General features: G+C 41.5%; 1 protein-coding gene across 1 annotated transcript in view; it reads right to left on the bottom strand.

The window, feature by feature from the left end:
- The window catches only part of lmnb1 (lamin B1), a 29,674-nt gene extending 18,421 nt beyond the window's left edge, over window positions 1–11,253 (bottom strand). Inside the window, exons 1-3 of the mRNA XM_061734555.1 lie at window positions 10,772–11,253; window positions 3,773–3,929; window positions 3,553–3,678 (exon numbers count right to left, since the gene is read on the bottom strand). Coding sequence (XP_061590539.1) covers window positions 3,553–3,678; window positions 3,773–3,929; window positions 10,772–11,130 — 642 coding nt within the window. The 5' untranslated portion in view covers window positions 11,131–11,253. The remainder of the gene's footprint in view (window positions 1–3,552; window positions 3,679–3,772; window positions 3,930–10,771) is intronic.
- Between the last annotated feature and the right edge of the window lie 16,060 nt (window positions 11,254–27,313).

Here is a 27,313-nt window from a genome sequence, read left to right as displayed (position 1 = left end):
CTTTTTGCACATTTCTTGTTAGGATGAGCAGTTTTTAATGGATAATTATCTTCATTATCATATTCAAACATATTTGAGGGAGGAGACAAGGCGGAGTGTTGTGCTCCCGCATGTGCGCTCAAATCCACGCTGATTGGGATGTACAGAGAAACCTGCGTGGATTTGGGCGCACGCACAGTTTTGTACATATGAATTGTTGCGGTCTTGTTAATTCCACGCACGGATTCAAGTTGAAATCCACGCACTCTTAGTACATGAGGCCCCTGGTCTTTAGAGTCCAGGAAGTTCTTCTAAACACGGAGAAACACAAGACCAGGAGGAGACTAATCACTTCATAAATGTAATGAAGGATATGAACATTTCTGCATTTGTAGACGGTAGAAAGTACCGGGATAGAAGATTTACAAGAAGGTGAGAGAAAAGTTGCGCAAAGCAGCATTTGTTTTCAATTTGGATCCAGCAAGAAGAAGAGGAAATGACAGTAATTGTGTCATGATGTTCTCCGTGCGTCGCTGGTTTGATCCAGATATCCTGAATGATTAATTACCATGTAAACAGGGATAACCCTGTTTGCTCACGCATGGAAACGGAATATTCCCAATGTTTCAGTAACCGGAATATTGACCTTAACCCCAATTTTGACTGCATGTAAACGTAGTTTAGCAGACTACAGGACCTGACCGGGAGTCCGCACACAGACACCATCAAAAAAACGTGATGCCTGATACCGCAGTGGCACCGCCCTCAACCGTAAGGCTCTACAGAGGGTAGTGTAAACTGCTCAACACACCAGCAGCATGGAGCTGCCGTCCACAGAGCCATAAACAGTCTGAGCAATGGTTCTGCAGCACCCGGTCCCACACCACCAGCACTTCATCCCTCAGGCCTTCAGACTCTGAGCCACCACAGTCACTCTCATTTACACTGACCACAGCTGTGACGGGCACCGTTTCACCAGTGTACTGCACTACTTTCTGTTAACCTTCTTTATTATTATTATAATACAGTGGCGGCTTGTCAATAGGGGGTGCTAGGGCGCCGCCCCCATTAAAATTACTGGGAAAAAATAAATAAATAAATATAGACAGTACACATAAATTACGCAATAAAAAGTAATTATCACATCTGTGCACTCATAAAATGTGTCTGATTTTAAATCTTTCAAGTCTTCCCATCCCATACTGGGTTTATTCAGAGTGTTTTTTTTGTGCAGACTGAAATACACAGGTTTCAATGGCCAAATGAGTGTGTATTGTATGTTCTTAAACTTTTCTTCCATGTGACTTCATGCTGGTCTCTGTTTTTTTTTCACTTATCTTAAAAATCAGTCCAAGCCTTCCAAACCTGAGTAGTTTCATATCAAACCCTGCCCTTGCTACAATCATTTTCATAATAATAATAATTAATAATTAATCATAATAATTAAATAAAAGCAGCCTCCGTAACTGATAAAGCATGGGAAATATGAGGATCCAAAATGACTTTCATACGCGCTGCAGGTCTGAAATGTTCTGAGAACCTTCTGCTGGGTCTGTAAACTAATACAAGTAAATGGACTTATTTTCATAAAGCGCCTTTCTACAAAGAAATGTACGTTTTACATCTCATTTATTCATTCACACTCACTAATATACTTGGGAAACAGTTAGGCACCAAATATATCCATCCATCCATCCATTTTCTATACCCGCTTTATCCCTTGCGGGGTCTGCTGTAGTCTATCCCAGCTCATTTCAGGTGAGAGGCAGGAGTTACACCCTGGACAGGTCACCAGCCCATCACAGGACCACATATAAACACACAAACCATGCACACTCACGCCTACGGGCAATTTTTTAGAATCATCAATTAACCTAACATGCATGTTTTTGGACTGTGGGAGGAAAACCCACGCAAGCACGGGGAGAACATGCAAACTCCACACAGAAACACCCCTGCTGGGCCTGGGAGTCGAACCGGGGACCTTCTTGCTGTGAGGCAACAGTACTAACCACTAAGCCACCGTGCTGCCCGGCACCAAATATAATATATTTAATTTTCTCAGATGGCAAAAATAAGAACTTTATTGATCCCACATAGGAGTAATTCATGTTCTATCAGCTATAGAGAACAAGGTAGTGCCGAAAAACAAGATATACCCCCCCTCACAAAAATAAGAAAAATAGAGAAACATATTTTCTCATCAACAAAACAAATTTAAAATTTTTCAAATAACATATTTGAACCATTTTTCAGACAATATCTGTCAATATCTCTATATAATTACTGGAAAAAAAATCTGAAAAATGGTTCAAATATGTTATTTTGTTACTGGAACAATTTTAAATATATTATGTAAAATATGCTACATGTATATGTAGTGTATATGTATATGTATGTATATGTAGTGATATGTAATACAAAATTTAAAAAAAATATATGTTCAAGTAGAGTTTATAGTTGTGTTGTAATCCCCACTCGCCAGTGCGCTCCCCAAAATGTTTTATCACCAGCCGCCACTGCTTCGCCCGAACCGTAACGTGCACCCAGGTGTGTTATACATCAAAATGTGTGTCTCCATCCTGCAACCACGCGCATTACCTTTCTCAGTCAAAAGCGTTACCGTGGCGACGCTAGACGCCAAAAAGCGCGCCCTCCCTTCATCTGATTGGTTCATATTTGATAGTTCCTACTTTCTGCCATAACTTTTGAATGGTTTGACATAAAGAGCCATGGGTGGTGTCATCGGACTTAGTTTTGAGTCCTTGACCTTTATTGGTGAAAATTGCACGCGCGAGGGCCCGTTCATCGCTGCTTGCAGCTTTAATTATTATTATTGTTGGAAACTTTCTTAATTGTTAGTTTTTTTAGATAAACTTGGTAAGATTGCACTTTTTTGCAATGGCATCTCTGCTCTTGCAGCTTGCTGTGCACTTGACAATAAAGGACTTTGAAGGTGCTAACTCTTGCTCATCACCAAACACTTCCTCTAAATTGACTTCACACAGAGTTTACATAAACTCTTTTACCACAGAAACAAGAGCACATCTGCTCTTCACGCTGTGCATCTCTCTTCAAACATTGCTGAGACGTCCCTGGGGATGATGGCAGAGATGAGGGACAGCAATCGCTGGTCCCCTACAAACACCGGCCTCCTCCACCAGCTCTCAAACCTCCAGCTGGATCCAGCAGAAACCGGCCCCAGGAGGGGACTCACCCGAGTCTGCACAGATTCGTCTAAACTTCATGGAAAGTTTAAAAGGGACCGACCCTGGTGAACATGCTCCATTTGTGTGGTTGGGATTTTTGTTTTTTAGATAAAAACACGCAGCTCTATTTTTGTAACCCGTGGTCCTGGATTCTGATGTTCAAGGAAACCAGTTGAGCTAATTTTAGAAGATTTTGTTGCATGTTGACTGCAACAAAAGGCTCAACTGAAACACAACTACATTTCTGTCGGTGTCTCGGTTTTATCCATAATTCATTCTATTAATATTAACAATATATGTGACAAAAGGCACGAACAGAGCACGCTCACAGCGTCAACGTTTCCTGAGGAAGACCCGTCCTCACCTCCTCGTGCATGCTCTTGCGGAAGACCATCTCCTCCGTCAGGCTCTGGCAGCGGTTCTCCAGGTCGATGCGCGCGAGCGTCTCATCTGCGAGCTGCTTCTTGGCCTGAGTGACACCCGTTTCCAGCTGACACCGAACACGAGACAACAGGCAGAGTCACGGTCACGTTCAACATTCAAAAGGGAAGGTGTTCCAGCTGTTGCTCTCCCAGCCGTTTTACCTCCTGAAACTGCTCCTGCAGCTCGGCCAGCGCAGCTTCCAGGCCTTTCTTCTCAGACACGGCCGTAGTCAGCATGGCATCTTTAGAGTTGAGCTGAGCCTCCACGGCCTGCAGTCTGGCCTGAGCTCCTGTCGCCTCAGAGTCCTTCTTGTTGTAGCTGGATGGACAAGCCGTGCAAGTGTTCAGTCATACAGTGCAGCCTCTTTCAACTAAAGCTTTATACGTCATGAAAAAATAAATGTGGTGCAAAAAAACACCTAAATGAACACCAACACAAACCCTTCCTCACTGCTTCAACGGGGATTAGGCATGTGTTGAAAAAAATCGATTTCCCAATTCTAAATCCATTCTCATATTAATTCCTAAAAATCGATTCATATGTCTAAAGATCGATTTTTTTTTAAATTCTATTTATTTATGTATTTTTTTTTTCCATCATTACATTACAACTTTTGGTAATTTTTTTGTTTATCCTCAAAAAAGGAATATTTTGTTGGACACCAGAATAACTGGTGCCATGTTTTTGCCTTTAAATATGTTTAAAGGTATGAAAGATTAAAGTGTTCAGTTATAATTGCATAAATTGTCTATATTTCATTACTTTATATACTGTCTTGGGGTTACATTTGCAAAAAATGCTAAAAACCAAATGCTCAAAAATTAAAAACCAAAATAGACCGAAAATGGAACAAATAAAAACAGAATGTGGGAAAAAATAAAACCGATTTCATCCGTCTCTGTTTCCTCCCTGGATCTGTTTGGTAATTCTGACCCACGATGTTTCTGAAAGCAGTTCTATCAGCATTCTGGGAGCCGATTGGTCCTTACAGCATCATTAGCTGCAATACTTGCTGTTGAATCTCAATGTAATACTAGTAGTAATATGTTGCAGAACTACAGTCATATAATTCATGCAACAGCTCTAAAAAAAGATTTAATAACACTAACCTAAATCTATATCGGAATCGAATCTTGATAATCGATTCTGAATCTTAAGAATCGGAATCGAATATTGACATTTGAATCGATCCCCAGCCCTAGCGGGGATTAAACAATGAAAACAGGTGAGGAATTGATCACCATATATATATATATATATATATATATATATATATATATATATATATATATGTATATATATAAATAAATAAAGCAGATGTTTTGCCAGTTTGCAGGTCTGGAGCCTTAAGCTGCATCTTGAACACAACTCCATGAGGGTAAAACATCAGCAAAGGTCTTTGAGATGCATTTGTCACCACCCATCTCCACACTGTATTGCTGCGTGATCACAGTGCAGCTGAATTTATTTCAAATGTACTGACATCCAGTATCTACTGATCAATCATGTGACCTCATGATCCAGATATCAGCCCTGTTAAAATTCAATCCCACCAAGCCGCGACACAGACCACGGCGGCTGTCGGCAGCACCTGCGCTCCGCCATCGGGGGACGTGACCACGCAGAGAACAAGTGCTCCGTTCTGCCGCAGCAGCAGCTGCGTCACACGTGCACGGAGCTCGCAGCTGTTTCTGCATGTGTCTGAACGGTTCAGTTTCACACCAGGAACTCACAGCCGCCCAGCAAAGCTGGCGTCTACCCAGACCGCTGCAGGAGATCCTCGGAGCCCACCGGTCTCCACTAGGGCTGGGGATCGATTCAAATGTCAAGAATCGATTTGATTCCGATTCTTAAGATTCAGAATCGATTATCAAGATTTGATTCGATTCCGATATTGATTTGGGTTAGTGTTATTAAAACAGTTTTTTGAGCTGTTGCATAAATTATATGACTGTAGTTATGCAAAATATTACTACTAGTATTATATTGAGATTCAACAGCAAGTATTGCAGCTAATGATGCTGTAAGGACCAATCAGCTCCCAGAATGCTGATAGAACTGAAACAGAAACATCGTGGGTCAGCATTACCAAACAGATCCAGGGAGGAAAAAGAGACGGATGAAATCGGTTTTATTTTTTCCCACATTCCGTTTTTATTTGTTCCTTTTTCGGTCAATTTTGGTTTTTAATTTTTGAGCATTTGGTTTTTAGCATTTTTTGCAAATGTAACCCCAAGACAGTATATAAAGTAATGAAATATAGACAATTTATGCTATTATAACTGAACACTTTAATGTTTTCATACCTTTAAACATATTTAAAGGCAAAAACATGGCACCAGTTATTCTGGTGTCCAACAAAACATTCCTTTTTTGGGGATAAACAAAAAAATAACCAAAGTTGTAATGTAATGATGAAAAAATAAATAAATAAATCTTTAGACATATGAATCTATTTTTCAGGAATTAATATGAGAATCGATTTAGAATTGGGAAATCGATTTTTTTCAACACAAGCCTAGTCTCGACCCCAAGAAGGAGTCTTTGGAGAGACTTTGGCGACTTCTGCAACAATTCATTCCCCTTCAGGGATAAATTAAATCGTTTTGATTGAACTGGATTTGAAACTGCTTCTGTAGTTTCACCCAAACTAGGAACTTTAAATATTTTAATCATGTTACTGCTCCATCATCCATCTATTAGTCATTGTGAACGTGTCTAATCATTTTATTTTTTCTTTGTAAATGCTGTTTTTTTTTTTAAGTGGGCTACATAAATAAGTGTTTTTTTTTTTGTTTTTAAACAGGCCAGGCAGCCAATCGGAGGACAATCAAAACACTGGGCCGGTTCTGCGGTAAACAGCGACTCGGCGCCACCGTGTGGTCTTCAGGGAGCGTTGCAGCTGAATTAGATGGACTTGTTTGTGTCACGTGACAGTCCATGATGGAAGACCGTTTCAAATCCTATTTGAGTGATTAAGAAGAGTGTGGAAATGTGATTGGACCTGCATTGAAACCAACACCATATGTGACTTAAATCACACCTACGGGGGGAGGCAAACATATGGTTTCGGCTGTTCAGACCATCAACAAATCTGATTAAAACCGGATCAAAGTCTGAACAGCTTTCAGGGACTCACTGTGCTGCACAGTTCATGTGCTGGTCCGGTATTTTCTGGTTTTTAAGGTGCTCTAGAAATTAATTTGGCTTTAATTCTGCAAGAATAAAACTGTCATTTCACCAAGCTGAACTTCAGTTGTGAATTCCCAAATAAGGAAATTATTAACATTTTGCTGCCACAGTAACACAGTTATAAAGGAGCGTAAAATAACTTATTGAGCTTTATTCTTCCCTCGAGCTGGTCCTAATACTCAGATCAAAGATAATAATTTTATGTGAATTTGTTGTTTTTGTCCAGATCTGTCATTTGATGTCTGATGTGAAAAACTACTGTTTATTAGAAACAAACCCTACACTGTTTATACCAGACATGCATCAGTCGCTTTTGACTGCAATCAGCTGATTTCTGTCTGATCAAGTCTCGACACCAACACCCCCCTAAAATGATCCAACGCTGAAACATCATCACAGCTCAGTGATGTGAAGTTAAAGGCTAAGAGGGTACAAATAAAGCTTTAACAGCAGAGCTCACAGAGCTGAGTTATACGGTGGCCGAGACCCGCCATTGCTGAAAATTAAAGAAACGCTGCAAATAAAAACAAACGCCGCTGCAAATAAAAGAAACGCTGCTGCAAATAAAAAAGCCACAACGGAAGTGAATTACCGGGGGCTATTTTTGCTGATGCACCAGCGTTTTTTACGTGAGGAGAAGAAGAAGACGAAGAGGACGTAAGTGAAAAGTAATAAATAAGAAGAGCAAGGAATAAGAAGACCAACGAACAAGAAAATAGGTGAAAAGGTTAGTGTTCAACATCGCTACGTGTAATTTTTAATGTGCAACACCGGTGCATCAGCAAAAACAGTCCCCGGTAATTCACTTCCGTTGTGGCTTTTTTATTTGCATCGTTTTTTTATTTTATTTGCAGCAGGGTTTATTTTATTTGCAGCGGCGTTTCTTTTTGTTTGCAGCGTTTCTTTTTGTTTGCTAAGCGTTTATTTTATTTGCTAAGCGTTTATTTTATTTGCTAAGCGTTTATTTTATTTGCTAAGCGTTTATTTTATTTGCAGCAGCGTTTGTTTCTGTTTGCAGCGTTACTTTTATTTTCAACAATGGCGGGTCTCGGCCACCGTAGAGTTAACTTAATTAATGAATCAATGCTGATGACAGTAGCCCCAGAGCCCATGTCGACAGGCCATACATCCAAGAAAATAAAAAAAAAAAATCAGTGCAGATACTAGAGAACAGCTGTACCACAGCTGTCTCCTGGAGCCCCCCCCCCCCCCCCCCCCCCATCCAAGAAGGGGTTAAAGTTTCAGTCAGACCTCGCCAGGACAACTGCTGCTGATGGTTTCAAAACACAACACCGCCCTAGAGTTTTAAGGACACCCCCACTCCCCACAGTTATTCAAACATGTGCAGCTTAGTAGCTCATCGTTCTGAAATTAAAGCACAAAAACAAATGCATAGAAAAGTATGCCTGTGCAGACCGTGCTGTTCATTCCACCAAGCTGACCCGATACTCTTCTTCCGCACGGTCTGGGGTTGTTTTATTTCATTTGGACCCTGATCTTGCCGCAGGACGACGTCCTGGTGAGGTGGGTGTGCACCAGAGGGGGGAGCGCGGCGCCGCTAGTGCTGCCGGAGCCGGTCTGGTGCAGAGCTCCACTTACAGGGCAAACTGCTGACTCTGGATCCAGAAACGCAGCTCTAGCGCGCGGGGGCCTCCGCCGCCGCGGTGATGTCACCCAGTGAGGCGCCATCCTTCATGTGCAGCCGCACACACAAAAAACTGCTCCATGAACTGAGGAGTTGTGCTGATCCGTAACGGTGTCAATGACTACCTTTACATGCAGTCAAAATTTGGGTTATTTATAATATTCCGGTTACTGAAACATTAGGAATATTCCGTTTACATGGTAATTAATCATTTGGGATATCTGGATCAAACCAGCGACGCACGGAGAACGTGATGACGCAATTAGCGTCATTTCTGCTTCTTCTTCCTGTATCCAAATTCAAAACAAATGCTGCTTCGTGCAACTTTTCTCTCACCTTCTAGTAAATCTCACTATCCCGGTACTTTCTACCATCTACAAATGCAGAAATGTTCATATCCTTCATTACATTTATGAAGTGATTAGTCTCCTCCTGGTCTTGGTTTCTCCGTGTTTAGAAGAACTTCCTGGACTCAAAAGAGCAGGATTCCTTGTGAACAGAGCATGAGCAGAAAACAGATCCATGTTCCGTTTGATGGGGATATTCCGTTGGTCCGGTGTTTACATGACCCAATATTCAGGTTTTAAAAGGAGTAACCCAGGGCTCATATTGGGGTTTTTAAAAACCCGAATATCAGCAAATTCGGGTAATTCAAAGGGGTTATTGGTGTTTACATGGCGATGCAAAACAGGTTATTGCTAATATTCAGGTTTTAAAAGGGTTATTGATGCATGTGACGCAGTTTTGAACTGGAAAATCCCACCAGGAAAATTGTGACGGCGTCATTACAGTCGACCCCCGGTACACCAGTTGGTCCCCAGGACCCATTACAGGGTGACAAACCTTCCTGGAGCTGGAGAGGTACTGCTGGTGAAGGGGTCGGGATTTTCTAAATTACATTCAGTACTCTCACATGCACATGAAGCATGTGACTTCAGCTCATCTGAACCTACTGGACCAGAAACATTGAGCTGCCAGTACATTTGAAAAAAGGATAGATGGCCCGTGTCTTGTTTTACACCAATGCAGAGGTCTAGTGGCCGATTTCTTTTAGTCCCGGCCACTAGCACTGCAGTGTACGTTTAAATAAAAAACTTCTGCTGGGACATTTGTTGGGTCAGTGGTTCTTTTGTGACGGTAACACGCCGGCTGGGGGTGCTGAGGAGGGGGTGGCCCCGGTAGGGGTCCCACTAGCACAAACATACCCATTATGAGTCATGTCACTGGACTACTACTACTACTAATACATAAGATTTATAACTGATCCGTAACATTAACTATTTTATAATTTATATATATATATATATATATATATATATATATATATATATATATCTATCTATATATCAGTATCATTAACATCCATTGTTAACTAAGAACAATCAAACAAAAAACTAAGCAAAACACTATTATTAGTTTACCAAATTGTACCGTTTCACTACACCTAAACTGCATTATTATGATGCTTTTTGTGCTTATTTGGGTGAAAGATTTCCTGATCTCCAGTCACAGTGGGTCTCTGGCCAGTCTCGTCAGTTATGCGTTTCATCCCAAATCATTTGGGCAAAATGCATATCAGTAGTCGTTTCTATAAGTATTTCTGAGCCTAATAATAATTTAAAAAATAATATTAAAAATGCATACATATATATATATATATATATATATATATATATATATATATATATATATATGTGTGTGCCTAAGGTTTTTACCAACATGGTATTAATCATTAATATATATGCAGACAAGTTAGAAAGTAAAAAAATATTTATATATTTCTGAGCCAAATAATAATTAAAAATATATATATATGTATATATACACAAATAAATATATATATATATATATATATACACAAAATTACATGCGTATTAATAAAATAAATATATGATATATTAAAAATGCATGCATATATATATATATATATATATATATATATATATACACACACACACACACACACACACACACACACACACACACACACATGTATACACACGTATATATACATACATATATACATACATACATATGTATATGCCTTAGGTTTTTACCCACATGGTATTAAACATTAATATATACCGTATGCAGACAAGTTAGAAAGTAAGATAACAGTATTCTGAGCGTGTCTACTACAGCAGTATAATAAACCCAGTAATGATGGGTCTCTGCTCCGGGCCCGGTGTCAACGACGCTCCCTGAACGTGACTCCGTCTGACCCGCGTGCGTCAGCGTAGAAAAGTGGCTCCAAAATCAAAGTGAGAAGAGCCTTTTCCCCCCTGGTTCCCCTGGTTCCCGGTCCCCCCGGTCCCCGGCTCACCTCCCCAGCAGCTCGTCGTGCTCGGCCCGCAGCCTGCCCAGCTCGATCTGCAGCCAGGCTCGCTCCTTGGCCGAGTCGTCCAGGCTCCGCCGCGCGTCCGCCAGCTCCGTCTCGTACAGCGCCCGCAGCCCGCTCAGCTCGCGGGTCCGCACCTCCTCCTTCTCGCTGATCTGCAGCTGCAGTACGTCGTTCTCGGACTCCAGGCTGCGGACCGTGTCGATGTAGACGGCCAGGCGGTCGTTGAGCTCCCGCAGCTGCTGTTTCTCCTGCAGCCGCGTGATCCGGCCGGGGCTCAGTCCCGCGCTGGCGCCGCAGGAGCCCCGCTGCTGCCCGGGCGGGGTCGCAGCCACGGCGGCCATCGTCCTGGTTCCCGGAGCGGGGAGGTGGGGGGGTTACTGGTGGCTGGTGCGAGTGTGGAGCCGGATTGAAGAGAGCCCCGGCAGGAGTGAAGACTGTCCTCCCGACCGACCGCACCACGATCAATGAACGAGGGGCCGGCGCCTCAACATGGCGGTCGGGGAACCAGCCAATCACGGAGCTCGAGCTGAGACAAACCAGCCAATCACGGAGCTCGAGCTGAGCGAAACCAGCCAATCACGGAGCTCGACGCGCTGAGTGAAACCCAGAGCGATAGATAAAACAGTTTTATCCATCGCTCTGGTTTCACTCAGCGCAAATAAATAAATAAATGTATATGATAATGTTTTATTAAAACATTATCATATAAATGTATTTATGTATTTATTTATTTATTTATTTATTTATTACTTATTTATTTATTTATTAAACATGTTTTATCCACTGCTCTGAGTGACACCAGCCAATCACGGAGCTCGACGCAATGCGTTGTTTCAACTTTAAAGTATATCTAAACGAAATAATTCAGTACAAAAATTATTTCAAATCTTGCATGATTCAAAAAGCCCAGCATCTTCAGAAGTATCTTTGTACCCTAATTCCTGACTGATCACTTGCATTTTTTAATTCTTAATTTAATTGTATTGTTTATTCCTTCGGTGCGTCTGAAATGCCATACTAAACAGTATTAAAGTATTGTAATGAAATGTCAGGAGGGTCTCTGTGCCTGCCGGTGTGGATGCTGCAGGGAGGAGTTCCAGTACCTGATTGTGAATCACTTGCACCTGTGTCAGCTAGGAGAGGAATAAAAGAGGTCTGTGAATGACTGGACGGAGAGTGGGGAATACTTCAGTTTCTGTTCGAAGCTGCGGCACCGGGCTGGGAGGGTGCGGATCGCAGCTTTTATTGTTGCCGGCCGCGAAGACAGCTGGATAGGGGAGAGAGCCTTTTCTGAGTGAGGAGGGGAGGCTGGATGCCTCCTTTAGATAGTGAGGGACCGGGGTGTAGTAGGTGCCCATGCCTTCTCCTTACTGAGGCTTCCCTGCCACAAACTGCTGCCGGTTGTCACTAACCTGGCCGCAGTGAGTTTGGTCCGTGACGCTTCACGGGTAACTCCATGCTGACACCCCGTGGGGGGGTGTCGTCGCCAGACCGGGCGAGATAAGTTAAACTCAAATACCGTATACATTGTCCGTTATTTGTTGTGTCCTTCATATTTTTTCCTTTCATGTCTATGTATTTGAGTGATTTGATGCCCGTTCATTTCCCTATATGAACCGGAGCATAATGTTTTAACGCATATTCCAGGGTAATTGATCCTTTGTCAGGGGCTCATTTAGAGGCGACGCTGAAGGCCCCCGGGCCCCCTGCCTCCCCCTAGTGGTGTGGAGTGGTTTTGACCTGCTTATAGTTTGGAGTGGTCCCTGTGGTTTGCTGTGCAGTTTTAGCACTGAGTTTTATTAGTTTGCTGTGTCAGCTATTTGGTTTTATAGTGTGCAGTGACTCTTTGACCGTGTGCCGGCCTCGTCTGGGTTTGTGGACTTGCATTTCGTGTGGCAGGGTTGTAGGGTGGCCATTGGTGTGCCATAGCTGTTAGCCTCTAGTTCTCAGCCTGTTGCAGGGGTCATATTGCCATTTTTAAACAAAGATATATTTTCTAATAAAGATTATTTTGTATCCTATCCCTGTGTATTTGTGTGGTTGATAAACATCCTCTTGCCTCTTATACCGGACCACACCGGTTTAATAAAGGTGGTGGCAGCTTTATATTATCAGTGAAAATATATAATCTAATATACGAATAAATATTACAGTATACTTAAGTTCGGCACACTTTTGAGTTTTTTTAATTTTTTTTTTTTTTTTTTAATTAACATTTGCAAACAGTACAATGATAACAAAACTTCACATTATGCAATTTCACGTTGAATTATAACATATAAAGAGTATTACTCAAATAAAAAACAAAACCAATGCATACCGGAGGTCCATACCGGAAGTCCATACCGGAAGTTGGTCTTATTCGTGTATATTGTGCAAATATGACGGAGGTAGTTTAAAAGCGGCCATAAAACAAAAAATTATAAAACATTATATAACATAACGTACTTATTAATAACGTTTTTTTTTAAACTTATTTATATACATATAACAAAATAAAAAACATTGTGTGTGTGTGTGTGTGTGTGTATATATATATATATATATATATATATATATATAGTGTGTGTTTTATCAACTAAACTAGTCTATTGTAAACTACCTCCGTAGGCTATATATACATGTTTTTTATTTTGTTATATATGTATATAAATAAGTTAAAAAGACATCATTATTAGTAAGTACATTTATATTATATAGGCTATATATATATATATATATATATATATATATATATATTCATGTTATATTTCTATAATATACATCCCACATTGGAATAAATATGTAAAAAATATTAACTGGAAGAAGGTCTGGCTCTCACCCAACCAATACCTGGTGACAAACAAAGTTAAAGAAATTTAATTTAAGTTAATTCATTAATTCTATCCTACAAATGATCACATTGTAAAAAGATTCAAAAGAAATATCGATTCAAACTGTACTTTTTGTTCTGAAAATTCTGAAACAATGACACACTTATTCTGGCTGTGCCCCATTGTTCAAACTTTTTGGAGTGATATGTGTAATTTTGTGTCGGAAAGAATTGATATTGATTTTAATTTATTTTGGAAGGATGTGTTGTTTGGTGTTTTTGACCATGTAACAATTAGAACAAAGCCAAAAGAAACATTTATTATTAATTTGTTGATTATCCTCGCAAAATTCCACATCCACAAATCCAAATTCTTACGCAAAAACCCCTTTTTTTACTTTTCATTGTGAATTAAAACAGTTTCTGGACTCTATTAAGTTTTCTACTAATTCAAAAGCAATCAAAACCATAAATGTATGTAAATGTTTTGGCTTTCTGTTATGTGTTGTGCTTTTTGTTTTGTTTTTTATTTGAGTAATACTCTTTATATGTTATAATTCAACGTGAAATTGCATAATGTGAAGTTTTGTTATCATTGTACTGTTTGCAAATGTTAATTAAAAAAAAAAAAAATATATATATATATATATATTAACAAAGTGACCAACTTCCGGTATGGACTTCCGGTATGGATGGAAGTATGGCGACGCCCTTGTCGGCCATCTTGCCTGCAGCCAGGTACTCTCTAGTACCCCCGTTATTATTATAGATCCATGAGTACCCCTCGCTGCAGCACCGCGGAAGGGGGCGGGGCGTCGGACATCACAGGGGCGGGGCGTCGGACATCACAGGGGCGGGGCGTCGGACATCACAGGGGATGGATGGATTGTTTTTTAAATGTTAAAACATTTTAAAAACTCTGTGGAAAGTGTGTGGGGAGCTTTTGGGCGGAAAAGTTGCAACTGAACTGAAGTCCTGCTACTGAATTCACTGTGAGCCACTGGTATAAATGGAGTCATCTCTTGAGTTTTCCAACTCTCTGGGCAGCGTCTCCTCACTGCTGACTCGCTGAATGAATAAACACATTAACACAAAACACCTGCTTTTGTTGTCCTTGTCCCTCTTTTGTTTGTTGAAAAAATGTAATTTGTATATATGGAATCATTACTACCAATGATTTTTAGTGCTAGCCTACTCATCACACTCAATACCCAATGACAATCTATATATTTTTATTATAATTATGTAATATTAAAAATAATAATTATATTACAAGTATGTTTTATAATCTTATATAATATCTATCTTTGCATATTATGAGTAGGCCTATATATATATTAGTGTCACCTTTTGAGTTTAATTACTGAAACAAATTAACTTTTGCACGGTATTCTTATTTTCGGAGATTCATCTGTATAATGATGACTTAATATAAATTTGCATTTGTAATTCTTGGAAATGGTCACCAGATGGTGCTGTGTCATTTTGATATCACGCCCCGCCCCTGTGATGTCCTACGCCCCGCCCCTGTGATGTCCGACGCCCCGCCCCCTTCCGCGGTGCTGCAGCGAGGAGTACTAGGTTCAGTTGCAACTTTTCCGCCCAAAAGCTCCCCACACACTTTCCACAGAGTTTTTAAAATGTTTTAACATTTAAAAAACATTTAAAAAACAATCCATCCATCCCCTGTGATGTCCTACGCCCCGCCCCTGTGATGTCCGACGCCCCGCCCCTGTGATGTCCGACGCCCCGCCCCCTTCCGCGGGGCTGCAGCGAGGACCTTCTCGGTACTCTTGCAGAGCAGTGGATAAAACATATCCATATCCAGATAATGTTTTATCCATCGGTCTGCAGTAGCAGTACCGCTGCGCTATTTCCCGTTTATCCTGGCCGAAACAAGATGACATTATATAATATTATTATATACGAATATTATAATATTAATATTATATAATAATATTACTTAGCAACCAAACACCGCTGCATTGCATTGTGGGAAGTTTCTGCTTAGCTAGATCAGAGACGTTCAATAAACTGTTTATTGAATATAATATATAATATATAATAAACTGTATAGAGTATCTTTGGCTAGATGTAAAAAATAAGAACTTTATTGATCCCACATAGGAGTAATTCATGTTGTATCAGCTATAGAGAACAAAGTAGTAACCATTTTTCAGACAATAAAATAACATTTGAACCATTTTTCAGACAACAAAATAACATTTGAACCATTTTTCAGACAATAAAATAACATGTTTTGAACAAGTTCTTATTTTTTCCATCTGAAAAAATCAAATATATTATGTTTGGTGCCTTACTGTTTCCCAAGTATATAAGTGCGTGTGTGGATGAATAAATGAGACGTAAAACGTAAATTTCTTTGTAGAAAGGCACTTTATGAAAATAAGTCCATTTACTTGTATTAGTTTACAGCGCAGTCTTGCCACATCCGATATGGCGGCAACGTTGATGTATCGCAGCAGGGCAAAACCACTCGATGTGGTGTCTACGTATATATGTCTATGAGCTAGTGTCCATCAATCCACACTAATAGGGGGGAGTGGGGCAATCTGAGACACCTTTTACATTTCCTCCCCTCCAGGCAAGCTAAAATGATATATCAATACAATTTGCACATTTACCATTAGTTCAGGATGTTTTCTAGCAACATAAATAGTCAGAATGTGTTTAGGACAAAGGGCAGTGAAAATATGATTGTTTTTAAAAAAGTGGTCAAGTGTCTCACTTTGCCCCAGACCCGGTGTAAAGTGAGACAGCTTGGGGTAATCTGATACATTTACCTTTTCCCCTTAAAAACTACCATAACCACACATGTTGTAGCAGTAAGACTCCTGACAGCTTAACTTGACAGCTATACATTCTAGAAATAATGTCAGACGAGTAACAGAATCATGGGGATTGGTCAATAAGCACACATTTTTCTCAACACTTGAAATCACTCTAAACAAAATCAGAATCAACTTTAATGTTGAACAACTTTAATGTTGGAAAATTGTCAGTACAACAGTTCTGTTTGCTGTGATAGAAGGGCAGTGAACATTCACATGACAGAACCAGTTAGATTAAGACAGTCTTGGGCCCAATCCCAATTCCCCCTTCCCCCTTCAATTTTAGGGCACTTGAAATCTATAGGGCACTTGGCCCAGGTGCCTGTCCCATTTCTCCTACTCCCCATCGTTTTCATCCCTACCCTGATCAGGAAGCTGAGAGCCAAAAGCTGTTTTAATTTCAGCTGTAGCGCTGTTAATATGCCACTTTATTAAGTTTTCATATTTTTTTCAGGCGTAAAAGTAACCGTTAAGATCCCCAACCTGGGCTCAGTTTATCCAAATAACGCCTGTTAAGAAATTTGACTCGACGTTTTCGGAGATGAGAAGAGCCTGCCGGCTCGGGAGCTGATTTAAGTTCTGCGTTAAATCGATGCAGAGCCTACGGCGTACGGTATGGCGTACGGCGCGCGTCGCCACGTAACCTACGCCGTAGGCTCTGCGTCGATTTAACGCGGAACCATAAAACAGCTCCGCTATCTTCACTTCAGCTTTATTTGAAAGTGTGTAAATTACCCAGATAACAGCTTTGTGGTTTCTGAAAACTATTATATCAATTCAATTCAATTCAATTCAATTTTATTTATATAGCGTCTAATACAACAAAAGTTGTCTCTAGACGCTTTCCAGAGACCCATACCCAGAACATGACCCCCGAGCAGTTATTACATAAACAATGGCAGGTAAAAACTCCCCTAGTGGGAGAAAAACCTTAAGCCAAACAGTGGCAAGGAAAAACTCCCCTTTAGGAGGGAAGAAACCTTGAGCAGGACCAGGCTCATAAGGGGGGACCCTCCTGCCGAGGGCCAGACTGGTGGGTCAGGGACGGCAGCAGCACAGCAGACGACCAGGGCGGGGGACCGCAGGCCAGCACGCAGCTCCCGAAGCTCCGGCCCAATCATCAAGTCCCAGGTTGGGGTGCAGGGTCGGGGAAAGGTTGAGAAGGGGCAGGTCCAGGGAGAGGAGTCTTGAGAGACGAACCTTCTCCCCCGCCCAAAAGGGGCCGTTACCCTGCCCCCCTCACTCCCACACTGCAGGTTCCGGTGTCCGGCAAAGGATGCTGCAACATGGACAAAAGAGAGAAAAGGGAGGAGAAGGGGGGGCCAGCACAAGAAACTACAGGAACGACTCTGGCACACTAGAGTTTACACTACCTAGAGATTTACCAACACCAGCTAGAGGTTTACTAAACACTAACTATAGGTTTTACTAAACAGAAATGTTTTAAGTTTAGACTGGAACTAAATAAGAAGTAGTCCTGGTAAGAAAATAATGAGGAAATGTATTGTTTTTATTATTAAATGTGAAAGATGGACGAATTAGGACAAATTATCTTAACGATCAGCATATAGGACCACATTGTATTCTCGTGACTAGTAAAACAGAATCCTTCACCTCTAAGAAATATTCTGAAGTTTATTTAGCTGCTTGACTTTTTTCACTATTAATCAGAATCTTGCATTCATCAACGTTGTATTTGCAGATGTTTGGAGACACACGGCGGGTGTGTGGAGACGCGCAGCTGGTGGCTCACCTGCCAACACGGAGCTCACGCCAGATGAAGAGAAGGTGATGGCCATAATTGGCAAGACGGCATCTGAGGGCATTGAGGGCGGGGTAGATGTCCTGGGGAACGAGGGGCTGTCGGAACCGGTGGATGAGCCATCTGGGAGCGGGGTCAGACCAGCACCACCAACCTCCCCGGCTCCAAGTACCGAGTCCGAGGAATACGTCACCCTACACCCACTCCCGCCTGTTCCCGAGCTCCAACCTGCACCAGCAAGAACCGGCGTCCGCATGCGGGGTGGCCGCACACAGCCTGCTATCACCACCTGCACCTGGAGCGAGACGCTGGTGGACCTGGAGAGGGAGAAGCTCGGAGTGCTGCGGCGTATGGAGGGCCACCTTGAGAGGTTCACTGCCCTCTAGCAGCAGATGGTGGACATCAAGCGGGAGAAACTAGAGCTGCAGCGGAGACAGATGCCACTTCTCGAGGCGCCGTACAGACGACCCTCCAGAGGGCGACCCTCCAGAGGGCGACCCTCCAGAGGACGACCCTCCAGAGGGCGACCCTCCAGAGGGCGACCCTCCAGAGGACGACCCTCCAGAGGACGACCCTCCAGAGGACGACCCTCCAGAGGGCGACCCTCCCTGTGAATTATGATTATATTGATTCATTTCCTGACATGTTGTGTTTATGTTCATGGTTGAATTAAACTTGGTTATCTTTTCATTCTTGTGTTGTGTGATTCATAGGGCTTTCAAAACTACACAGAGGGTCCCTGTGAATTGACCATTTTATTTCTTTACTCCAAGAGTACTCATGCCATGTATAAGTGTGTGCGTAATGTAGGCTACGCTTTACGCATGACACACGCGCCTCTTCCAGCCAAAACCACATGTAAACTCCTGAACACTTTCAAGAATACTTTGCTTTAATGTCCAATGCTACACCTTCAAAGCACTGAAACAGCACTGAAACATTGCAGCAATAAAGTATTCTTGAAAGTTAGTGGCGGAGTTTAGTAGTTTTTAGACAGTTATGGGTGGTGTGGTGATAGTGGGTTTATTGCTGTTTTTTTCCTAATGTTTGGGGATTAGGGGAGTTAGTTGGTGCTCAGGTGACTGCTTGGTGACTGGTGAAAGGGAAGTGAAATCAGAAAAACAGGTCGATGAGCTCCTGTCTTCTGTGGACACCGGCTTGGTGGAGTGCTGCTCGGGCATTGTTTGGAGGTCCGGGGACCGGAGGTGGGGCATCGTCGTCTTCAGAATCCTCGTCCTCATACAAGGGAGGCGGCTCATCTGCTCCGGGGCACACAGTCATGTTGTGGAGCATAGCAGTGACTACGATGACACCACAACTCTTGGCAGGTGACAGGCGCAGCCACCCCAATGAACGATGGATACAACGGAACCGTGACTTCCACCTGCCAAACATCTGTTCGATGTGGGTCCTGGTGTCTGTGTGCGCCTCATTAAACCTCTCCTCCGTTGGTGTTGCCGGGTTGGTCACAGGGGTCACCAGGTAGCTGCGGAGAGGGTAGCCGCTGTCTCCGAGGAGGAAGCTCCAGCCAAACTCTCCCCTAGCAGCCTTCTGCCCCACAGCCCAGTTGACAAACACGTAGCTGCCATGGGTGCCCCCCGGCCACCTGGCAACGATGTCCGTTATCAGGTCCTCGTGGTCCACCACCACCTGCGTGTTGATGGCAGAAAAGTGCTTCCTCCCAATCCAGCACGGGTCCACCAAGGAGGGATTGAGAATGGGGATTAAGGTGCCATCCACTACACCGATTACCCGGGGGATCCAAGCCATGTCGTGGAATCCTTGGTGGACCTGGCGGATCTCCTCCCTTGTGGTGGCATCTGGATGTGCGCTCGGGCATGGCGCAGGAGGATCGGTGTCACGGCTGCCACACTCCGTGACACTGATGCCTTGCTCAGTCCGGTGCCGTCCCCCACCACCTCCAGGAAGCTCCCCACTGTGTAAAAACGCAGTGCGGCCAGTAACTGGACCTCCGGGCTCCGGGCCAAATTGCACCGGGTTGCCCTCCGGATATGTGGAGACACCAACGTGATGAGGCGTTGTATCTCAGCCCGTGGAAGCCGGTACCTCATCTGGACAGCCCGGTCCGACAGCACGTCCAGGGGATTGAAGTGCTGACGCACGAATGCGTTCATATAAACCGTTCTGCTTCGTGCACAGCGACGCGGTTGATTTGCGGCGAGAATATGCTGTATAGCAGCCATGGTATATCACACATGTGATTTTGCAATGCCTTTTTATGGAGCAGTGGATGAAGTCTCCCGTAATGAGGTTCCAACTGAACTCAATTACACCTGTCAGTTGCCTGATGTGTTAAAAGTGGCAGGTTTGGAGGGTGGATGTGTTTTTGATGTGCCCTGAAGCATTTTTGAGTGTGGTACATTATCTCATATGTGCACGCAGGTCCAAATTATGATAAATGATGATCCTTTTATTTTTGCGTAATGCATAAAACATATACAGGAACACACTTGTTATTCCTTATTTTTCTTTTTTTCCCCCTTTGCTGTCACCAATGAATGCTAAACAATATAAATCTAAAGTATAAAATAGATCAAAATTGTGCGGGGTGCATTGTTTTAATATCTCATTGCTTGGTGTGATATTGATTTGCCTGACGCGGCTGGATCTGTGAGTCTTTGTTCACTAAGATGGTTGTAAAGACTGGGTCAGCAGCATCTTTCATTTCCTTCTTAATGAAAGAGATTCTTAAGCTAAGAGCCACTCTGGGAAACGCGATTTCCTTTCACAGGCTCCTTAAGAAGGTTTGAAAGAAGTCTTTTGCTGTTAAGAGCTACTTAACTGATCTGGGAAACCCGGCCAATATCAGTTCGTTAACCTACACAATCATGTGATCTCCTGTATACCGTAGCCGACCTGCACATTGGTTCGTTGTCCAAATGTCAGGGACAGGGATATTGTTTTTATTTGCATATTCAACTGCCAGTTGGCGGCACTTGAGTGGATTGAGGCCATGAAACTGGTCAGCTAGTTGTCTATATTCCTATCCTTGAAGTCTCCTTGAAGCATCTCCTCAGAGGATGCTTTGCCCCAGGTGGTCTTTCTGGTATACTTTTTTGGCATTATGGCTTCTCTACAATGGCTATAACATAAAGAATAAAACAAATGTAATGTAATATTACTTTAAAATACCTTTCAGACTGAACTGAAATTAATTTCATGATGTGGTAAAGTTACACGTCTCACTTTACCTCAAACCATTTGTCTCATTTTACCCCACAGCCACCTTTTTAGAAAAAACACCCTCTCTAGCATTTCAGGCTAATCTTCAACGAGCATCAATCACACTGTTATATAATGGTAGTTCATGAACATGGATGATATACGTTTTTTCTACCTGAATCAATTTGTTTTGACACAATCGTTGATTAAGTTGACAGGAAGAAATTTTACTTTTACATGCATAAAACATATTTTAATCAAAAAAGCATGCTTACCAAATCACCATGAGGTTCTCTTCTTCATAGCCAGTGGGAAATGGAAGGGGCTTGAAAACATGATGGTCACTTGACCACAAATGTGTACCATTGCCTTGATACAGGGGGTGTCACACATTACCTCACCTTCCCCCATTTTAAACCGGAATGAGTATGGATAGCGCATACTATTGTGTACATACTAATGCTTCGGATGATTTTGATTCGGATGAATGTTTCGGGTGAATGTTTCATGATTTCAGTAACCTAACTATTTTTAACTCACAAGTTGGACAGATTTTTATTAAAGAATTGTATTAAATTAGATTAGATTGTATTAGATTAGATTAGATTGTCCTTTATTTTCCCTCAATGGGAAAATTTGTTTTGTGCAGCAGCAGTACACTCAACACATACATGCAGGGAAAGGGTAAAAAAGTTAAAAATATATAATTACAAAATATTTAAGGGATAATGCCTGACGCCCGAAGTCCATATATTTATGTTAATGTCACCTTGAAGGGCATTATCCCGCTTATACCACGGTCACTTACCAAAAAACATAAATATTAAATCAGTTATTCATGCTTTAATGTGTTTTCAGTGTAAATCATTAGTTTTATAACAAGCCACAGCTGAGCGGCTGAGCGACTATTTAATCTCTCGTCTGCAGCCGTTGTAAGTTTTTCAACAGGCCATAACTCAGTTTCCTTGGTAACGGGAGATATTCTAGCAAAGATCCTCTATACACAAGATAGCGCATTGCCGTTACTGGCAATGGTTTGAAATGGTATACACTTCCTGTCTCCTAAGTGGGCGTGGCCGCCCCTCTCCCTACATCGTTTTGGAACATACAACACTAGATACAGTACAACTTTCTTCCAAAAAAGGCTTAAATAATAAAAATAACAGTATTATTAACCAAAGAAGCAAGTTTTATATTAGTTTTAAACTTCATTTTATCCGTTGGGAAAACGATGAGAGCCAAATCTCGCGAGAGTGTGTTGCTCAGACAGAGACAGGTCTCAAACAAAGTTAATTTTCTCCTAATCTGTCGGTCTGAAAATGTCCATTTTGGTGTCAGAATGTTCAGAAGGTTTGTGGCTTTTGAAAAATGGGTCCCATATTTACTTAGGTTACTATGGGGCGAAGGAATTGGTAATAATCTGTGCTCACGTTCACTATTCCCATAGGACTCAATAGACTCAGGACCTACTTCCGGTCTCCTAAGGGGGTGTGGCAGTCACGTGACACAGATACAAGAAACACAACCGTAGTGGGCTGTCTCGGTTATAGAACGTCTCTGATTCTAGTCCGCTCAGCTCCACTCAGCTATTTTCTTTTCTCTCCTCTTCTGCATCCCAGTCATCAAAATTGTTAAATTCACCAAATAAATTAAAATAAATGACAAAATCATTCATGTGACCGTCCTGCGGTAGCCGGCTCTTCTTCTCTGAATCTCCATTGCCGTGGTTACCACCTGGCAGTTGATCCAGCGCATGATATTAAAGTTATCAGGCAATTTGACTGAACTTGTTTTCTAGGTGTAGGTTAACACCTATAACCTACACCTTCCAGCCAATCAGAATCGAGTATTCACACAGACCGTGGTATAAAAACAGTATATACATTGGAATGAAAAATAAAAAGTAGTGCAGAACGGGAAAGAAAGAAAAACATTGCAAAATAAGCAGGTACGACGTTTATGAGGTAATAAGGTATACTGAAAATGTATAAATTCCCCACGAAAATCTAAAGCGAAAGAGTTTCATGTTGGATGCTGTGGAGAAAAATATGTTTGTTCTAAGATAACCACAATAAAAATATATGATATTTTATTTAACTCCAACTTAGGGATTTTCAAAGCATAAAGCGTAGGCTACTCCCCAGAAAAATATCATTTTGTTTTTCATTATGTTTATTCGGCGAAAGTGAAGCCAACATAAATAAAGATATTATGGGAAATACTAAGTACCACCTTTTTGCACCTTACTGTGTCACAACACAATGCCAAGTGGGAGTCTTAGAGCAGTGGTCCTCAACCTTTTTTCAGTGACGTTCCCCCTGTGAAATATTTTTTTCAGCCAAGTACCCCCTAACCAAATCACATCCTGCACGGGGAATATGAGTTGATGCCTTCAGGCAGAAGGTATAGGTTGCCAAGCTGTAAACTTAACAGATTTAAATTCTCTTTTGTATTCCATTATCAATCAAGATACTCAATAACAGGAAATGAGGTGTGTGTGTGTGTGTGTGTGTGTGTGTGTGTGTGTGTGTGTGTGTGTGTGTGTGTGTGTGTGTGTGTGTGTGTGTGTGTGTGTGTGTGTGTGTGTGTGTGGGAAGGGCGGAATGTGCAATAACGTGTGCTGCTGTATGTGTAGAGGGATGTGCAATAATGATTATGCTGCTATATGTGTAGAGGGATGTGCAATAATGAGTATGCTGCTGTATGTGTAGAGGGATGTGCAATAATGCTGCTGTAGCAAGGTATTTTTTTTTTTTTGTGTAGAGGTGTTTTTTCAGGACATTGCGAGGGGGCATGCAAAGAGCGGGGGGATATGACGATGTCTTTTTGCTTATTGTGATTTTATATTTTTTTTGTTATATATGTGGTGCCTGGAGTCTCTAGTTTGTCCAAGACAAATTTCTCTCAAGAGAGACAATAAAGATTATCCTTATCCTTAACCAGCGCAAAGCACTTTTGGTTGTAAAAAAAAAGACCTAAAACAGAGCACTGTGCCATCAGTAACTGATTTATTAAACATAAAAATATTGCTGCTATGCTTCAACCACGACTCCATCGTTGGTCCAAGTGATTGACAGGTGAAGCCAAGTGGCATTTGACAGGTTAGGTGGAACCATCCTGGTGTGGGGGAGACTCTGCGGTTTTAGGATAATAAGTTGAATAGCCTACTCCTGCAGATTAAATTCATTTTATGAATTTAGACTTATATTCTCCTCAATTATTTATGAAATAATTATTTTTAAAGTATTTTGGCCTGGATGCTACTTTTTAAATATATGTATATTTTAAAATCTCACGTACCCCCTGGAGTGTCTTCGCGTTCCCCCATTTGAGTACCAGTGTCTTAGAGAAACAGTTGTTGCTACATATCAACATGGAAAGGGTTATAAAGCTTTTTCTAAACACTTCTTCTTCTTCTATAGTTTGAAATATTATACAAAAGTAACAATTATTTAAAACAGTTTAACAGAACGAATTCCACGTCACAGAAAGTTAACATAACTGAAGAAAACTTTCCCAGGGCGACCTTTAACCTTCTTGGAATGTCAGGAATGCTCAACCTTCTGTAAATATAAGTAAATAATTGTTCAGGGGTGGATGGAGTCAGGTGACTTTAGAGGAACGTCTGTAAATCCCCTCCTGGAGTGTTCAGGGAGTTCCTGCAGAGCTTTGGCAGCGTCTGCTCCGTGTCCTGCCACAGGGATGAAAACCAATTCATGTGTCTTCTGGAGGGAATATTATCCCTGTAGTTTTTAATACTGTATTGCACATTCCTTTGTTTTTGCCACAGACGTGATGTCAGAGACAGGGTAACTTGGCAGAAGATGGCAGACACTGGAAGGTTCCCCACTAGGTTGTCCACCCAGGACATCTGCAGAACCTGCGGATGAAACTCTGCAGGCATCCACCGTGTTTGAAAGTTGCACAAGGACCGCATATTTGTCCAGAAGTTGCTTGTATTCGGACAAGGCAGGCGGGTGGACTGGGACAAAAAATCCGCCCTGGCATTTTCTGTCCAGACCAGCCCACTACATTATCAGCAGACACCACATAGAAGTCCACAAATCTTGCGGCGTCTTCTCTCATGAATACTACACAGGAAAGTAATATTTCTTGATAGCAGTGAACAAATAAAGCACATAGCTATGAACTCAAGGACTAAAATTGACAGCAATAGCAATCAATCAATCAATCTTTATTCATTATAGTGTCAAATCACAACAGAAGTTAAGTCATGACTAGGGGTGAGACGAGACTAACGGGAAGAACCCTTAGTTAAAACTAGGGTTGGGCGATATGGACCAAAAGTCATATCTCGATATTTTCTAGCTGAATGGCGATACTCGATATATATCGATATTTTTTCCGTGCCATAATTGGGGTTTCCCCCAAAGCATTATAGCATAGCATCTCTGTTAGCATCTCCGTTAGCATCTCTGTTAGCATCTCTGTTAGCTTCATTTTTTTCTGAGGCAAACCCTTAAAAAAACAGTCAGTTTTAATACAAAGCCTAGTGCCAAATGTCACACAGGTTCCTTTATTAACAGAGGTCTGCACAATATCAACATGTATAAAACAAATGAAATAAAAATAAACTGCCTGCATATATAGAATAAAAATGCTTCTTGAATAAAATAAAACAAATATCCCTTTCCTGCATAACAATTAAATTAAAATACACTGTGCAATTAATACAATGTAGACAGTAACAGGCAGACTTTTCCACTGAGGTTGACAGTTGTGAAAATAACAAAACATTTGTGCAAATCTCAAATAAAACATTCAAGTCCATTTGTCACAAAATAAGCTATTTTTTTTAAAATAATCGATATAAACGATATTGTCTCGTACCGTATCGCGTTTGAAAATATATCGATATATATTAAAATCTCGATATATCGCCCAGCCCTAGTTAAAACCAGACTCGGGGTGGGTGCTACCTCTACTGGTTGGGTGGAGGGGGAGAGACAGCGAGAGAGACAAAGAGACAGAGACAGGGAGATAAGGACAAATAGGGACAATAATAACAAAATATCCTGACTAATAATCTAAATAGAAACAGATTACAAACAGCAGCAGTATTAGAGCTGGAGCTCATTTGTATTAGCGGTGACCCAGTCATTATGAAACCATAAATAGTAGAGAATTGAAAAAAAATGATTTTCTATAGCTATGTGAAAATTACATGAATTACAGGTCTGAATAGATATGCATTGTCATATATGTGTATGTGCACAAGTATATATTGCCCTAGTTCCTCGTCCGCAGCCAGCCAGCTCCACTCCTCACCAAATTCGTGACCTGCTGCAGAAACAGCAAACAGAACTTGTACCCAGTGTCTGTGTACTGACAAGTATATGTAGCCAAGTAGCCTTTTTGTGACGTTGTGACACCTAGTGAACAAATCTATCTGTCAAGAGCCCTAAGGCCTACCTGCATAACTGCTTATTCACTTAAAATATATGCAGATGTTTGACATTAAAATCATCAATATGAAAATCTTCAACCAGGAAATAATCAAGATAAAACATTTTGTGTCAATCTGAGACTAAAACAAGCTGCATAATAAACTCACAAAGTCAAGACGGAGGTGTCAGATATGATGGATGACTCAAGCACCATGGAAGAACTTCTAGCAGGTTAGGAAAACCTGTTTGACAGGAGATGATGGTAGTAGAGAATATAAAGACACATTTATGAATTACCAATAGTCATTTTATCACACATATACAAACCGGATTCAGTTGAAGTTGGGAAATTGCGTAAAATGTAAATAAAAACAAAATACAACGATTTGAAAATCCTTCTCAACCTATTGATATTAAATAGGGGGGGACCTCCTTCGGCAGGAGGGTCCCCCCTTATGAGCCTGGTCCTGCTCAAGGTTTCTTCCCTCCTAAAGGGGAGTTAAGGCT

Source organism: Cololabis saira, chromosome 11, assembly GCF_033807715.1.
Source record: "Cololabis saira isolate AMF1-May2022 chromosome 11, fColSai1.1, whole genome shotgun sequence".
Classification (NCBI taxonomy): domain Eukaryota; kingdom Metazoa; phylum Chordata; class Actinopteri; order Beloniformes; family Belonidae; genus Cololabis; species Cololabis saira.
Note: the sequence above shows the minus strand (reverse complement) of the source record. Positions and strands in the feature narration are given on the sequence as shown.